Raw genomic sequence first — 18,237 nt, 5'->3', positions numbered from 1 at the left:
TTATTTAAATACTTAATACGTTCAAACAAAGAGAATTTGCAAGGCTAACAGACCGATAAATAGTAGACATGAGATATGCGTCCGTCCTACACCTCGTTTTTGTAATATGCTTTTTCTCATGAGGATCTTTCAGTGCGTCACAGTTTTTCGATTTCTTTCTAACGCATTAAATTGTATGTGACAGAAAAAAACGCACGTCAGTTATTACATTTCGTCGGTGACATTTATAACATTTATTCTAGTTGCCAATAGATGGCGCTATAATCGAAATATCTACGAATATAATCTGTACAATTTATAAGACTATACAAATCAAAGAAAATACCATTTTATAAATGCAATAAACACAATTGATTTGTTTTTATGCCAAATTGCAAATAAAATGTGACAACTGTCAGATTTAACTAAAATGTCATGTTAGAATAAATGTCATAAATGTGTATTATCACGGACTTACCTTTTTTTCTATCATTTGTGACGCACTGAAAAATGCTCATGAAAAGAAGCATATTTTATTTAATTATAGAGTAATGTTGTTCTGAAGCTATTTTCTTGTGGCATTTTTACAATTTTAACTATTTATAATGGGATATAAGCCACAATATTATTAAAAAATGATTTTTATTTTATTAACGTTTCGACGCCCAAATCGATTTGGGCGTCGAAACGTTAATAAAATAAAAATCATTTTTTAATAATATTGTGGCTTATTTCCCATTATAAATAGTTAAAATTATAATTATAGAGTAATTTCCACATACTAACATATTTCTCAAATTGGGCTCTGTACCGTCATTCTTTACTATATTACGAATATGTGTGCCAAATATCTCAACAAAATATTCAAAATTAGAGCTGCAATCTTGGAACGCGTTTTTCGCGCGCTGGTGTTGCCTCGTAACGGAAAAGACATTGGGAGTTGTGAGATAATAATGCTCTCTGGATAGATAGATATTAGATTTATTCTTAACCAGATATTTGATAAAAATAGTTGTATTATAATTGAAGAAAAAGAACTACATCAAAAATACTAGTGTCATTTGAACTGCATACAATTTTTTTCACTCCCCCGTATTTACCATTCGTTAGCCAGTTTGTTACGAAGAGAATGAGTATATTTTTATCTAAAAAACTGTATACTATAGTTAAATGTTTTATTTGTTATTATTTTCGAAACATTTGAATATTTTGTATATTTAAACACAATAATTCATTTATGGTATAATATAATTTGTTACTGATTGGATTTTCAAAGTCAAATTAAAAATAAAAATATAGTTGGCAGTTGTTTGAATACAAAAGTGTGAATTGACGCATATTAGCATATTACATGATTCTGGCCATTGTTGCGTATGTATGGGCCGTTGTACCTAAGTAATAGGTTCTAAATACTGTACTTCAAAAAGAAAATCTATTGGTAATCAGCAAAAAGTCCCTTATTTCGCCGCCGCCTACGAAAAGTATAACTGCGAAAAATGCCGGTAAGAGTAGAACTTTCAATGAACGCCGCGAAAAATATTATTTTCGATTATATGATTGTGAAAATTATAATCCCTAATAAAGTGTTAGCGAAAAAAATATTTTTTGAGGAGTATCAGCAAAAAACATCATTTCTGTTTTTGGGTCCACGAAAATTATAATTACTAAAAAGTTCTCAGAAATCATTGTTTCGTCGGTAGAAACAGAAAGGGAAATAATTGTTTTCGTCGGCATCTATTATGTACTACATCTTTTCGTTATAAATATTTTGGGAGTTGTAATCTTCGCGGACACGCATATAAAAAAGAATTGTATCGCCAACACTTATCAAAGAGTTATTATTTCCACTGGAAATGTATTAGGAATCACATTAATCATAGGTACCAGCGATTTATATAGTATTATATAAAATTGTTTTTAAATAATGTCAGATTTGTAATCAGCGATCTTAAACTACCAAATTTGACAAAACATTTTGCGTTTTGATTGATATTTTCAATTTCTTTCCACCATGTTGGATCCGCCATTTTGTTTTTCAAAAAGTTAATGTCAGATTCGTAATCAGCGATGCCAAATACCCTTAAGTACGAAAGTAATTCCGAAGTGTATGAACAATATACCCTTTTAAATGTCCATGACCACCTTTTCCACTGTGGAACCACCACAGTGTGACGTCAGGAAAAAGGTCTACAATAGAAAAATGGGTGGAAATGCATAATTGCATTTACAGTGCATACAATGCATCCAAACGTGCATAAACACGCCAAACTCAGTAAATTAAGGGCCAGATTTTGTTGCTCGGGGGTTTTTAAGGTGGCTGAACATGAATACCCTATCAGAACCGACCCCCGGAGCACCTGGTGCTGTGTCAATGCTAACGCCAGTGGCGGCCCGTGAGGTAGTGCCATAGAGCCATGGCACTACCTTGCTAACTATGCAGAAACATATTTTTTATCTTAAAAACATTTTAATGCCTGTTTATTTTTTTTGTGAATATTTCTCTTTATTTTTATAAATTATATCAAATCTGGCAACTGTGTAGCGCAATGCAAATCTACCGACTCTGGCCACCCACAGCTGACCGGATAAAGGATGAAAATCATAAAAATCCTTAGAGTATGGAAAATTTTTCTCTCTCTAAAAAAAATTTTCCATACTCTAAGTAAAAATCCCAGTGCCGAACGGCATAGTGGCTCGTGAGAAAAGAGAAAGATTGTATGAGCATCCTGTGTAAGTGACAGAGAGAGAGCGGTATTGCACTTTTAACATACGTTTAAATTGGAGTCTCCGTGGGAGGCTCGAAATCTCGAAAAGGAAGTTAGTGGATCTTAAGATACAATGTTTTAGATCTACATATTTCTAGTTTCTTTACGCGTTCGCTTGACGCTATTGTGTTTATTGTCTACTACTGTATTGTATATTTGTGTTTATACTCTACTATATTTTTTAATTTGTAATTATTAGTTAGTGCGTTGTGATCGTGGGTGTCGTAGGTATAAAAATAATATTTAGATTATTTTCTACGTTTAATTTATTTATTGACAATGAATCAAATTAGTATATTAAAAAACTCTTTTGGTGGTTTTTCGTTAGAAAAAAAACTACAAATTAAAGAACTCGGTGGGCCTTTACCCGATTTAAAAATTGAAAAACAAAGTGGAAATGGACAAAATCTTCGCTGTCGTAAGTTTAATAAAATTATTTATGATAAAAATAGCTGGTTGTGTGGTTGCGAACAAACTAATAAACTCTTCTGTTTTGTATGCGTTTTGTTTGGAGGTGACGAGACTTGGTCAAACAAAGGCACCGATGATCTTGTACATATATGGGAGAAATTGAAATCCCATGAAAAATCTAAAGTGCACATGAATAACGTTTTTAGCTTTTCAATGCTTGGTAAGTTAAATGTAAAAACCCAATTAAATTCAGCTTATCGTGATACTCTATTTATATTTTATATCCTTTTTGACCATATCGTAAAACCGCCACAAAAAATTTAGGCAGCTGCCCGGATTCTGGCACTACCTTCCTAAAGTTATACGAGCCGCCACTGGCTAACGCACGTCATCTGGAGTTTCGAGGGTTTTCGGCTATAAAATGGTGGAAACAGATTACTCGAGGGACTTTTGGGGTTGCTGAAAATGAATATGCCATCAGAACGACACCGGAGCATCTGGTGCTCCGTCTAAGGTCACGTCATCTTCTGGATTTTCGAGTTGCTTCGGCCAGATTTTGTTACTCGGGGGTTTTTGGACTCTCTGAAACGAATACGCCACCAGAACGGACCACCGGTGTCTAGGTCCAGTGCTAGGGCACGTAATCTGGAGTTTCAAGGGTTTTTGGCACTAAATTGATGCAAACAGATTAATCGGGGGTTTTTAAGGTTACTGAACACTAATATGTCATCAGAACTGACCCTAGGAGCAGCTAGTGGTCAGTGTAACTGCTATTCAAAGAATTTTTCTGGAATTTAGAGGCTTTCCGATACTAAATTAACACAATACTGGGGGAATTTTCGGGGTTGCTGAGTACGATTATGACGTAAGCGAAGACCTTTAAAGTGTCAGGTGTCCAGGGCGAATACAAATAAAAAAAGAATATAATAATTAATACAGTTTGTTCTTAAAAACCAGCTCTTTATTTTTTTCAATCAAGAATTTGAATATTAAAATAACTATGTTATTAATTTTTTTAAATTATTTATAAATATAAACTCAATTTATAACCGACAATTCTTTTCTTTTATTTTAAGTTCGATTTAATATATTATTATTATAATTTGATCGTGTTATTAGGCACTGACGTTGTTATTCGCCATCCTGATTACCCGATATTCCCGAGGCCCTCATCTAAACGTCATATTCGTATTGAGCAACTCCAAAATCCCAAGAACTAGTACTTTGTTTGCATCAATTTACTGCCGAAAACCCTCGACCCTGTGCACCAGGTGCTCCGGGGATCCGTTCTGATGGTGTATTCATGCTCAGCGGCCCTAAAAACCACCCGAGTAACAAAATTTGGCCCTTAATACAACGATTTTGACATGTTTATGCACTTTTGGATACATTTTATGGACTGCAAATGCAATTATGCATTTCCACCCATTTTTCTATTGTAGACTTTTTTTATTTTATTTATTATACCGGGTGTCCACTTATATTTTCCCCCATTTTAACTGCCTAAAACTTCTAAACGGCTCAAGATAGAAATATGCGGTTTTCGCTGAAATGTTTTATTTTAGTAAAAGTTTTGTCTGAATGGATTGAACTTTTTATATCGCTTTCAAATACGAAAAAAAATGGCGGATTTTTGAAAAAAACATTGTTGACTATTTTTTAATGGAACACCCAGTATATTTTTTGTAAATTGAAAGAAAGGTCAATCACCTATCCAGCGATATAAAGTTTTTCAAAATCGGTTGTCAAATCACTGGTAATTACTTTTTAAAAGGAGAGGTGCAACGTGGATATCACATACCTAAATAACATAACTGAGCAAATTGATATTATGTTATGTGATTTCCACATTGAATCTCTCATTTTAAAAATTAATTGCTCACTCATTTGACAACCGATTTTAAAAAAATTGATATCGCTGGATAGGTAAATGATCGTTTTTTTCATGTTTTTAGGTAAATGACCATTTTTTATATCGCTTTTAAATAAAAAATGGCGGATTTTTGAAAAAAAAAACGTTGAATTTTTTTATTAAAACACCCAGTATATTTTTTTGTAACTTGAAACAACGGTCATTTACCTACCCACCGATATAAATTTTTTTAAAATCGGTTGTCAAACGAATGAGCAATTAATTTTTAAAATGAGAGATGCAATGTGGAAATCACATAACATAATATCAATTTGCTTAGTTATGTTATTTAGGTACCTATGTGATATCCACGTTGCACCTCTCACTTTAAAAATTAATTACTCAGTGATTTGACATCCGATTTTGAAGAACTTTTTATCGCTGGATAGGTGAATGACCTTTCTTTCAATTTACAAAAAATATACTGGGTGTTCCATTAAAAAAAAGTCAACAACGTTTTTTTCAAAAATCCGCCATTTTTTATTTTCGTATTTGAAAGCGACATAAAAAATTCAATTCATTCAGACAAAACTTTTACTAAAATAAAACATTTCAGCGAAAACCGCATATTTCTATCTTGAGCCGTTTAGAAGTTATAGGCAGTTAAATTGGGCGAAAATATAAGTGGACAACCGGTATTTAAAAACCGATTTATTCCTGTTTTTTTTTCTAACTGCCCTGGTATATAGGCTGAACCTCGAGACGTTCGGCTTCTGTTATTCTTCCAAATACAATTTTTCAAACCACTAAAATTACTCATCAAATTGAAAACTACATTCACATTGATAATTATACAGCTGCTGGTTTATGTACGTAATATGATCATCTGATAATAATCTAAATATAACAATAAATACTTGCAGATTACAGAACATCATTGCAGATATTTTTGTTTGTCATTGGGAGAAATAACTTTATAATTTTTTTTAAATAAAAGATTATTTCCGTTTGTATGAATTTGGTTTGTGTACAAATTATAAAGGAATTTCTTTATTAAACCTATTTAACCTACTCTATTATGAATAAAAAGTTGTTTCTTTTTTCATGTTTTTTTTTATCAAAGTTTCCTATTACTAATGTTTTTTTCTACGAACGTGCAAAAATGTCTAGTTTCGCGCACGCATTTTAGTTTAGAAAGTTTCACTTTTCCGCACGCGTGTTACTTTTCCGCACGCGTGTTACTTTTCCGCACGCGTTTTTTACTTTTCCGCACGCGTGTTAATTTAGATATGTTAATATGGCCTTAAAGTAATTATAATACATGCAATAAACTAATATTTAGATATTATTTACTAATTTATTTCAAATATATCTTATTGTGTTCCTGTTTTAATGAAATTAACGCGACAATTCGATGAAATAAAATTATTTTGACATAATATTCGAAAGTCAAATCGGTAGACAATAACAGTCGTTTTGAATCATCGTCATGGAAACCAAGATCGTCGTCATGCTAACTAATTATATTGAAAGTTTGGTTTTGACAACCTTGTCAAAGAATTAATTCGTGTATGGCCAAAACTGTTGTTGGTTTGATGGCCGGAAAACTCTTCTGTATCCATTGCTTGGAATGTTCTTTGGTCTATAAATACTATCCATAATAATTTAAATGATATTATAATGTAAATATTTTAATTTACTTTAGATTGTGAATTTGTGATTCACTCGAGATACCACGATACACTTAAGCAGGTCGAGATAATTAAAATAAAAATGTTGGCGATGGGTTGAATCATTCTTGATGACGCAGTTCTGTGAAACACAATAGTAATATCTACATAATTCTTCTTTAATAATATTCTTGTGTGAAACCCAAATAGATTTTAAGTAATATACGATCAAATTGAAAAATAAAATCATTAGATTTGGTATATTGTATACAGGGTGTCCCCGAAAATAGTGCGTTTCTTTAAGGTATGGATATAATACAGAATTTAGAACAAAAAAGTTCTATAACATTTTTTTGTAAAGTTAACCGTTTCCAAGAAAAAAATTACATTGTTCTCCATATAAGTGAATTTTTATTTTCATAAATTTGAATGACATGGCAACGTAGCCTAGAAGAACTTGCTATGACTGTGGAAATTTAACCTAATAACCCCTTGTTTATTTACTATTTGAGGTGTGATTTTTGGGGTTGTTGACAGCATAGGTACCTATCTGCAAAATAACGGAGATGTGTTTGGTTGATATTTACATTATTTTACCTACCAGATGCAACTGACCTACAAACCTACTTTTTTAATCTTTAGATTTTTGAGTTGCGCGTTGTTGCCAGACTTCAATTTACATATCAAAATGTATTTTCGTTTTTTGGTCAAACGGATGAATTTAGAAAAAAATGTTATAAGACTTTTTTGCTCTACATTGTGCCTTCTACCTATACCTTTAAGGAACGCACTATTTTCGGGGACGCCCTGTATAGTGATGAGTGCATTAATAACCGACAGAATAACGGTAAATACGGAAAACATAAAACGTTATGAAATAAAAAGTAAAGAGCAGTAGCACTAGTAGTATGAAATTATCAGTAGTAATTGCACAAGAGCTTTAAAATTATTGAATTTTCCCCGAGTGACACTTTGACAGTTTTAATTTAACGAGCCGAAGGCGAGTGAAATCATGTCTAAAGTGTCACGAGGGCAAAAATTATATATTAATTTTAGAGATCGAGTGCAATTTGTTGCGATTATTTCATGAATAAAACTGTTCAAAACCAAAATTTTATTGCAATTTATTTATGTGAGTACAAATTAGTACAATTAAACAAACAGTTGTTATAAATATTAATTTGACGGTTGAAAGTCATCACTTTTATAATTTTTTAAAACATTAATTGTCATTAATGTCACTGAATGTATTTTTTCGTAGCAACGAAGGGCATCTGACGTAATATACTTGACGGGAAATTATCAAAAATTATCGATTTAATTTAGATTTCTGTAGCTTTCTATTGGTCAGAATCTCCTATGAATGAAATAATCAGTAGTAATTACACGAGAGCTCTAAAATTATCAATTTGTATCCCAAGTGACACTTTGACAGTTTTATGTCAAAGTGTCACGAGGGCAAAACAAATCGATAATTCGAGCTCGAGAGTAATTCGGTAAGATTATTTCATGAATAAAACTGTTTTTAAATCATTTTAACTAATATTTTATTGATATCTTCGCCTGAATATTTGCTAAACCTGTTTCTTGTTGTTCTCTGAATGTATTTTTGTGTAGCAACCAAGGGCATCTGACGTAAAATACTTGACGGGAAATTATCAAAAATTATCGCTGTAATTTTTATTTTAGTAGGTTTCTATTGGTCCGAATCTTTATGAATGAAATAATCAATAGAAACCTATAAATTTACATTATATTGATAGTTTCCCACCTTTAGACGTATGGGAGTTAATTGTCACAAGAAAATTTTATAAAATTCTCCTGTCACAGTGACAGTTGCCAAACTCCTCCTATACATCTAAAAGTGGGAAACTATCAATATAATGTAAATTTATAGGTTTTGTATTAATAATTTCCTACCTCTACTAGTTTCATCTCGTTTATTACACGAAGTATTATGTTTTCCGTCTTTTGCGTTATCTCTTTCGTTCACCGTGTTCCCAATTGGGGACAACCTATTCTATAATTATTTACCACGGCTACCTTCACCTTTGATACTACTGTCCACACGGAACTCAACATAGTTACAATTGTACCATTACTCCAATATGTTCAGCCAGGATAAATATATGTCAACGTCCTAAGCATCTTCTACGCAGTATCTTTTCCTATTATAATCATCTACACAAACACATCTCATTTCTCATGACATGATTCCAAAAAAGTAATGTAAATTTCTTATTTTAATTGTATTTAATATCTCACTTTTCTTGGTTTCATTCTGTTTACAAAACGGGGTTGTTCATAATCTTATCGGTCAAACTTATTTACAAATCTTCTATATGCCCACACCTAAGATAATCCTGTTCTATTACGTATATCCTTGTTTAGCGTTCAAACCTCTGTTCCATATAAAATACAAAAAAATACACAACACCTCAGTATTCATATTTCGAGCTGCATACCCAGATCATAATTGCAAAATATTTTTTCTACGAACGTGCAAAAATGTCTACTTTCGCGCACGCATTTTAGTTTAGAAAGTTTCACTTCTCCGCACGTGTGTTACTTTTCCGCACGCGTGTTAATTTAGATATGTTAATATGGCCTTAAAGTAATTATAATACATGCAATAAACTAATATTTAGATATTATTTACTAATTTATTTCAAATATATCTTATTGTGTTCCTGTTTTAATGAAATTAACGCGACAATTCGATGAAATAAAATTATTTTGACATAATATTCGAAAGTCAAATCGGTAGACAATAACAGTCGTTTTGAATCATCGTCATGGAAACCAAGATCGTCGTCATGCTAACTAATTATATTGAAAGTTTGGTTTTGACAACCTTGTCAAAGAATTAATTTGTGTATGTATTTTCATATTAATTAAATTAATTGATTAAGATTTGGTAATTTTTTAAAGATTCTTAGAAAAAATATTGTTCCTAACTCTTGCAGAAAGTCTATTTTCCGCACTCGACTGCTTGCCGAACTCCCGCTTCGCGTCGTTCGGCAAACTGCAGTCGCGTGCGGAAAAGAATGACTTTCTGCACTTGTTAGGAAAATAACTACTTATTTCTTTTATTATTGAACGTTAGACGTTAGTCAATTTTTTTCTTGTATTATGTAACTTGATCTCCTATGTATAATCGTATTGGTTTTACGACCACCGCCCAAAACCGTTTTGAAGTTTTTTTACCATATGCGTGGCATTCTCTCACAACATCTTAGAAAAAAATTATGTGCATTTTGTAAAATTTTTAAAATATTACGTGTATTGTGTATAAAATATGTTCAGTCTAATCTTTAATAATTAAAAGTGCTTATTGAAAATGGCGAACAGCCGAAACGTTTGAGCAAAATAAAGTGTTTTATTTATAACAGACCGAAAACCCAGGAATAAAAAACCAACTACATATTTAATTTTTTATATGTAGCTCCATATGTAACACATTGTCCCCGATTATGGACATCCTATTCCGTCCAATGAGTACTTGTGCTAACATCGAACCGCTTTTGAACAAAATATTTAATATGTTGAAATGTATGTTTCTATAATATAGTTACGTATGACTGGTGTATACAGCGCCAATTGCCGCCAATTCATTTATTTGTTCCTTTCGTTATAAAAGTCAGCAATTGGTATTTAATGTGTCGCATAGTGTTAATAAATACATAGTAGAATTTGTTAAAAAACTATTAATTAATACGTTAGTTTTTGTTTTTTTTGTCGGTGTTTTAAAAAAATTATCTAATATTTGTACTCCATTGGCATTTGTAGTGACCAAACTGTGCATTAAAAAATGTAAAACTAATATCAAAAATTCGAAAAAAATCATTCTTGATATGTTGTAAATTTTAAATTTTTGTCTTCAGCTAAAGAAATTTAATTCGTGAAAGAAAAGGTTACTTTGTCGGTTATTATTAGCGCACTCATCATTGTATAATTTTAATAGAAATTCAAGATATGTATGTTTTTCCTAGAATGACTGCAGTTATCTCTACACAAATTGCTGAAGGTGATTGTAATGATTCGCACCGTTATCTGAAAAATGTTTACCTATTTTACGAATTTCAATAAATGAAAAAATACTAATAAATATTATTAAAATACTAAATATTATTAAAATACTAAATATTATTAAATACTGTTACTATATTTATTTGCTCATTAAAAAAACGTCCCATGCTCACATAATTAACCGATTTCAATTTAAGTGGAGAACTTTGAAAGATTGTTTACTGTTGACTTGTATACATATAAAAAAAAAACAATTATTTATATAACAAATAATCTTCCAAGCGGCAAAGTTTTGAGAATTTTGGAATTTTCCAGACAGAGCTGAATTGCATAATTATTATTTACAAATAGAAAAAAGATATCGCAGTTCTCTTTACACCAATGTTTTAGGGATACATAGCTTCAAATTATCTATACCAAATTTTCAGAAACTGTTTTTTGAGTTTCTCAATTTTCTACTATAAGAGAATTTCCAATTTCAATTTTTACGATTTTTCGCGAATTTTCATTTATACGCGTTGGAAATTTCTTTATTTACTAATTGAAGGGCTCGGGGCAATAAGGGACCTAAGCCACATTTTTTGAAATTTGAAGATTTTACTAAAACGGGCTCTGTTACAATGGTCTCAAGCCACCAGCGAAATTTTACGGCTATTGGTGTCAATAGATGTGGCCACCAGGCTATAACGACATTGTTGCCGACTTGCAAAATCATGGAAAATTAAGCAAGAACATCATAAGCCACAGTAAAATCAACATGGCGACACATGATCGAAGAGTGTTGAAGGAAATACAATTATTTTATAAGGAAAAATACAGTAGTTCAGGTTCGGATTTTGACTCTGACGATTCTGTAAAGGATCGAGAATATTCTCCGCACACGAGTTCCAGTGAAAGTGATGAGTCTTCTCCGAAAAAGGTAAGTAAACATTTTAGTGGCTTGAGACCTTCTTGCTGTAGGATATGTGTCTTGTGTCTTAATAAGTTATAATAACATTAAATTTACTTTTTTAGTAAAACGTAGCCATAAATAACCTGTTAATTTCTTTTTATTGATAAAGAGCCATTAACACTAATATTCTATTTAAATTCGTTTATCAATAACACGTTTTAAGACCAAAAAAGTACATATTTTATTTAGTAGGTGGCTTGGTCCTTTCTTGGTTCGATAGCGAACACCCAAATTCCATATTCATTAAACACACCCCAAATGGAGCGTTTGATGAAGTAAATGTTGGTAAGAGGGTTGCAAAGTTTGGTGACAACAAAAAGCATATGGAGGACCAATAGTACTGAACATTAAAAAAATTCAGGATGTAAAGAAACTTTTACAATATATTCCTCTCATAAACCAGCAGGTTTATCTCAGTATTATTGGAATCAGTTCAAGTAACATTGAACAAGACTATAACCAAGTTGATGAAGCAGAGGAAGTAGACAGGGATGATGAAACCGATTTTTTTTTTAATAAAAAATTATATTGTAGGTACATTCTTGCTTTTAGAATGATTCATTTTGTTATTTTCAAAAAGGACATAAGCCACATTTATTTGTTTAATAATTTTTTTCTTAAAAAATGCAGTTTCATTTTGTATCTTTCTTTGAAAAAATATATTTAATAATTTATTATGCATGTAAGGAATTAAGGTAAACATTATAAAATATAAAAATATGATTTCAGGATTTTGTCAAAAACTTTAAACGTGATTTACTCAAAACTTTCCAAATGAGGCTTAGGTCCCTTATTGCCCCGACTCCTTCGATTTTATAAGCAATGGGGGATTTTGAGACGGAGAAGGAAATAGTATCGTAAACGGTGTGTTGGGCTGTTAGGGGTTTATCCTCCTTCAAGTCACCAGATGAGGACGAATTATACTGGCTCTGCCTCAACAGGGTCTGGACCTTATTGCCCCCACACTGGTCAGGACATTTAGGGCCTGTTTTGAGATATAGTATATTAAATATATTTCTTTATCCGAAGGAGGACTAGGGTCGTATTTATTCCTAAACCGGGTAAAACTGATTTTACTCTTGCTAAATCGTTCCGGCCAATCAGTCTCTCATCCTTCCTTCTAAAGGCTCTAGAGAGACTAGAGGATCGGTTCATACATGATGGAACACTTAAGGACAGCCCTTTGCATGCACTTCAATAGGCCTACCAGGCTGGGAAGTCTTGTGAGACGGCCCTGCATCACCTTGTCTACAGGGTGGAGCGGGTGCTAGATCGGAAGCAATATCTTTATGGATAGCAAGGTTCTGAAACTGTTTTCTTCTGGCATGTTTAATTTAGTATTATGTTTTTATGGGATTCAGCCACAATTGTTAGTGTAATGAAAATTACATTTCTTAATTAACTAAACGTCAGAAAAAAATTATTCCAGACCATGGCTCAGGGTCTGCAAATGATGCACTGCAGACGAGCGCTCCTGTTTAGGGGGTGCCAAAATGAGCTTTTTCTATATAATATTACAGTTAATAAATATTAAAATACTAAATTAAAAAAAAAACGAAGGGCGTCTATACTAGTTTTTCAGGCGTGCACCTTATATCCTAGCACTGGGATTGTCATGGCCTATAAACCCGAGTATCACTACAAAACACCGGCCGCAAACAGTTACACTCCTTGTAATAATAAATATAACAATAAAAGTGTATGTGTACATACCTTTCCAATGACCTTTCATTTAATGTAGACCTTATCCAAGCTCTTCCTCTTCCAAGATCTGTCCAAATGTGTCTTAAAACAATGTAACGTTCCTGTTCATGCTTTGTCAAATGACGGTAAATAAAAGGCCAAAATGCTGAAAAAGTTTTAGTAAACACACCACAAACAACAGTTTTTCATTTGACACAATAATAAAAATGCTTAGAGGAACACTTTACCATGATTTTTTAGTTATATTAAGTGTTTGTGACAATAATTTTTTTATTTAGAAATTTTGAAAATTTAGTACTTTTGACTGACAATGATTCAATTCAGACAGTGCTTCTTAACTTGTGAACTTTGATATTTTATAGTAACGTGAATCCTTAAAGAAGGGGTGTCCTGACAAAGTGTCTGTAAGGGACCAGAAAAAGAAGAATACTACTAGGAGCAACCAAAGGCCTAATTTAAAAAGAATGTTATGAAAATGATTTTACCGCAAACACTTTGCAAAATTATAAGGAAATAATTATCTAATAATACTGCAATCTTATATATTTTCTTTATCATCACTCTTATTTTTGTTAACTTAAGAGCTATTTGATTTCAACATGAATATTTGTTTTAGGGTTTGAAAGATAAAAGTCAGTTTTCTGGCTTTGAGATACATATCTGAAATGATTTGTAATACCTCATTGTGTACTGAAAAGATCTGCCTGTTGAAAATGTTTTGATATTTCAGTAGCAATTTTTCAATGTCTTCACACACAATTCTAAAACATGGAAGCTACGATACGCGCCAGTTGTTTAAATTCAAAGAAGCGCCTTTCCAATTCACTATAAATGTTTTTCACCAAATTAATTATAGGTTTGTTCCAACACACTGTTTTTGCACGGACCAGAAATCGTCACGAAACTGCTCGTAGCGTTTTTATGCGCATGTTCATCATTTGTATCGTCCTGTGACGGTAATTCGAAAACCGATCCTAGTGCGCAAGTCAGCCTAACGAGTACTTGCATTTATCCGTGTACAGAAAATATCTATTTTCAAATTTTTTAGAGCAAATTTGCAGAAACTTTTATTTCTATGAGCTGAAATTTTTTTCCATTAGGTCTGTATTTTCAATTGTATTTGTTAAGGCTTGTATTTGAATTTTCACATCTAATAATATAATTCCCCTTGCTGACAATAATTTGAAATTGGTAACTTCAATAACGTCATACTAAAGTTGTATTTATAGGTGTTCCTCTAATCAATTTGTATTCTATACATTAATTAGCTTGGTTTAACAAAGCTGTTATATAGCATTTTACTTTTAATTTTATTTTTAAAACATTATTTGTTATATCCCAGTAACTATTCAAAAAATAAACAACACAAACATGCATAAATTTAGCTGTTCATAAACATGCACAGTTAGATTAAGATATATGTATTGATACTTCGAACACAGTGCTGTCCATTCTCCACATTAAAAAGATTAATTTAGTTTAAAAAAATCCACAAGGAAAAAGTTTTCCTTTAGCTGGCTGTAGACCATGTGATACAAAAAAACAGTAAAATCCCAGGGTTATTCACTATATTTTGACCCCCTTGTAAACTGCTTTATTTACAGAATTAGAAAGAAATGTAAAATACAAAAGTTATTCGATTTTTAAATTATGATTTTTTTACATATATATCGTACTAGTGACGTCATCCATTTGGACGTGATGATGTAATCAACTATTTTTTTAAATGGGACTAGGGGTCGAGTGCTAGCTCATTTGAAAGGTTATTCAATTCCCTATTCAGTAATATAAACATAAACATGATTAATTATACAGGAGACATTCAGCTTTCATTCGTCGTGGTAGTCCGACGTGCGTAGGAAAGAAGCTTGTTTTTAAAACCGGTGTTTATAAATTAGGTATATAAATAAATATTTTGTGAACTTTAAAAGTAAATTAATTACACCAAATAAAAAAGCGAAATCGAAATAAAGACATTAAAAACTTATGAGTGCAGTAAGCGGGGGCGACGCCCCCGATAAAAATGTTTTAGAGGCGCAAATGGATACAGAACATGCAACATCTTCAAGAGAGGAGCTGTTAGGATTTTAAAATCTTGTTCCGGTTACACAGATAAGTACCACAAAACTTGTTAATAATAAACCCATTATCGATAATGACTTTGCTAATGTACAAACTTCAATAACAAATACCATAAATAAAGAAGTAGGAACAAAAAGGGAGGAATTTCTTTACCGACAAAACGACGTAGGACCTTTTTACATATACAGTCAAAATCGTTTACAACGACATCGGCTATAACGTACAATCGGATATAACAAATTAAAATAGAAGGTCCCGTAAAATGACATATAAAAAAAAGCATTTACATTGCTTATAACGAACAAATCAGTTAAAGCAAACATATTTCTTGGAACACTAGCAGTTGAAATATTGGTTACAGCATACATATCTGTACCTCGGAGAGATACAACATCCGTTTTTTTTTTCAATTATGACCTGTTTACACACTATATAATAAACAATTATAACAAATGCATGATTTAAATGACAATAGATTAGACAATGTCCTAATAATATAATGTTGTTTCCCTATCCCAATAAATAACTTTAGCAATAACACTTTCTGTTGAAAAAAGTTTAAAATTGCTTTCCTGTAAAGTTACGAAAATGGGCATTGTATTGTACTTCTCCGAGGTACTGATATTACCACGAAATGAAAGGAAGGTTTTATTAATTTATGGTTATGATGGTACATCCGGGCAGGGTTCACTTGTAAGTACTTTAGATACTAGACTTCCTAGGCTAGTCCATTATCACAAGATTTTGTTTACATTATTACACCATTTGGCCCAAGAGGCCCAATGGTGTAATTGACATTATTTGGTCTTTTTAAAAATAAATAGTTTAAGTATGCCCATACTTTTATAATACAACGATTTTGAGAACCTGTTATATTATGAGTATTGTTTATTGACTACCTGTACTAATTCCAATATTTTCATATTATTATATGTATGTATGTACATATTTAGATTTACGTAAGTACAATAAACACATATGTTAAGGACATATTAACATATGTGTAATATGTTATAGCATATTATAAGTATAGATTAAGTTACACATTTTTGCATCATAAAGTTACAACGAACTGACTGTTGCTACCAGTGTAATATCGTTTATAGCAACCTGTTCGTTATAACAGATAGAACTGCTTATAGAGAACACTGGCTACAACATACAAAAACCACCAGTCCCCTGAAGTTCGTTATAAACGGTTTTGACTGTATTTAGAAAATAATTCATCCGATTTTCAGGGCAGATTAAACGCGTTGAGGATAGGTGACATTATTATCACAAATTTTAAAGAAATTGATGAAAAAATTGTAAACATTGACGCAGTAGAGAGAAATAAAATACGTATTAAATTTAAAGATTATAAATCGGCTAACTATATCATATCTAAAAAAAAATGAAGCAATATTCACAAAAAATAATTTAGACATATACATTCCTAAGTTTCTTTTAGTAAGACAGGGCGTAATAAAAGATATTTCCACAGAATTTTCAGTAGAGTATGTTAAGAACAGAAACAAAATGTGCGATTTACACTGTAAATTTGAAGTCCTTCAAGTCACAAGATTAAATCGGAGGCAAGTAGATGAAAACGGTACTCAATACATTCCAACAAAAACATGTATAGTTAGTTTTAAGTCACAAGTGCTACCAAAATATATAACAATCAACAAGGTACTAAAGGAAGTCGAACCGTATAAACAAAAGGTGTTATTATGCTTTAATTGTCTTCGATTCGGACATACAGGTGGGCAGTGTAAGAGCAAGGCTAGGTGCTATAAATGCCAAGAATCCCACAACTCAAAAGAATGTAAAAAGACCGATCTCACTCCAAAATGTTTTAATTGTTCGGGAGATCATTTTACTACAAACTTAAGCGCGTGTCAAGAATTTCAGCGTCAAAAACTTATTAAAGACGCTATGTATTCCAATAATATTAGTTATCAAGACGCCAACAAACAGTTCCCCAGAAACTCCTATGCAAAAGTAACATCCATTAATACTGAACAAACTACAAACCTCTCCTGCCTCAAAACTTTCCCTCCATTAAATTCCAATAATTATACACCCACCCAACTCCCATTAAATTCAATTAACAAAATGTCAACTAATAATATATTCTACAATAATAATTCAAATAGTACAAATTCTCGAACATTTAAAAGACAAAGACCAAATAGTCCAGATCCAACATTAATTTTGCATAATGAAATTATATCTTCCCCTAGATCTCAATTACCTACGGGAGGAATATTAGAAAGTATTAACTATAAGGGAAATATTAATAATAACCCAGTTGCATCTCATTCAGACTTGAGCATGATAAATTCAATATTAGAATTAGTTATAGAAATTGTCTCAAAAGTTTTAGTAACAAAAAGTATAAATGTAAATAAGGAAGAACTTGAAAACTTAGTCAAATTAACTATAAATGAAAACACGTCATCACATTCTCAGACCTCAACTATCAGACAATAAATATTCTTCAATGGAACTGCCGTTCGGCAGTTTCTAATAAAAATAACTTGGAATATCTACTAGATAGGGGCAACTACTCCGTTGCACTTCTATCGGAAACATGGTTTAAAGCAGAAAAATATAATTTTAAAGGCTTCAACAATATTCGCTGTGACCGGGACGACGGGTACGGTGGCTCTGCCATTTTATTAAAATCAGACTTAATATACCAAGAAGTCTCAATTCCAACTACAATCAACTTTGAGCATACTTGTATCTCGGTTAATTTTCCATATATACATAAAAAAATTTACTTCGTTTCAGTATACTTTAAACCGA

General features: G+C 31.8%; 1 protein-coding gene across 3 annotated transcripts in view; it reads right to left on the bottom strand.

Moving 5' to 3' along the window:
- Positions 1 to 18,237, bottom strand: part of LOC114332284 (sorting nexin-29) — a 93,806-nt gene that overhangs the window by 56,206 nt on the left and 19,363 nt on the right. For all 3 annotated transcript variants that reach the window (XM_050656867.1, XM_050656871.1, XM_050656877.1), the window contains one exon: positions 13,372 to 13,507. In XM_050656867.1, the coding sequence (XP_050512824.1) occupies positions 13,372 to 13,507 (136 nt within the window). The remainder of the gene's footprint in view (positions 1 to 13,371; positions 13,508 to 18,237) is intronic.

Source organism: Diabrotica virgifera, chromosome 1 (assembly GCF_917563875.1).
Source record: "Diabrotica virgifera virgifera chromosome 1, PGI_DIABVI_V3a".
Taxonomy (NCBI): Eukaryota; Metazoa; Arthropoda; class Insecta; order Coleoptera; family Chrysomelidae; genus Diabrotica; species Diabrotica virgifera.
This window is presented reverse-complemented; position numbering and strand designations above follow the sequence as displayed.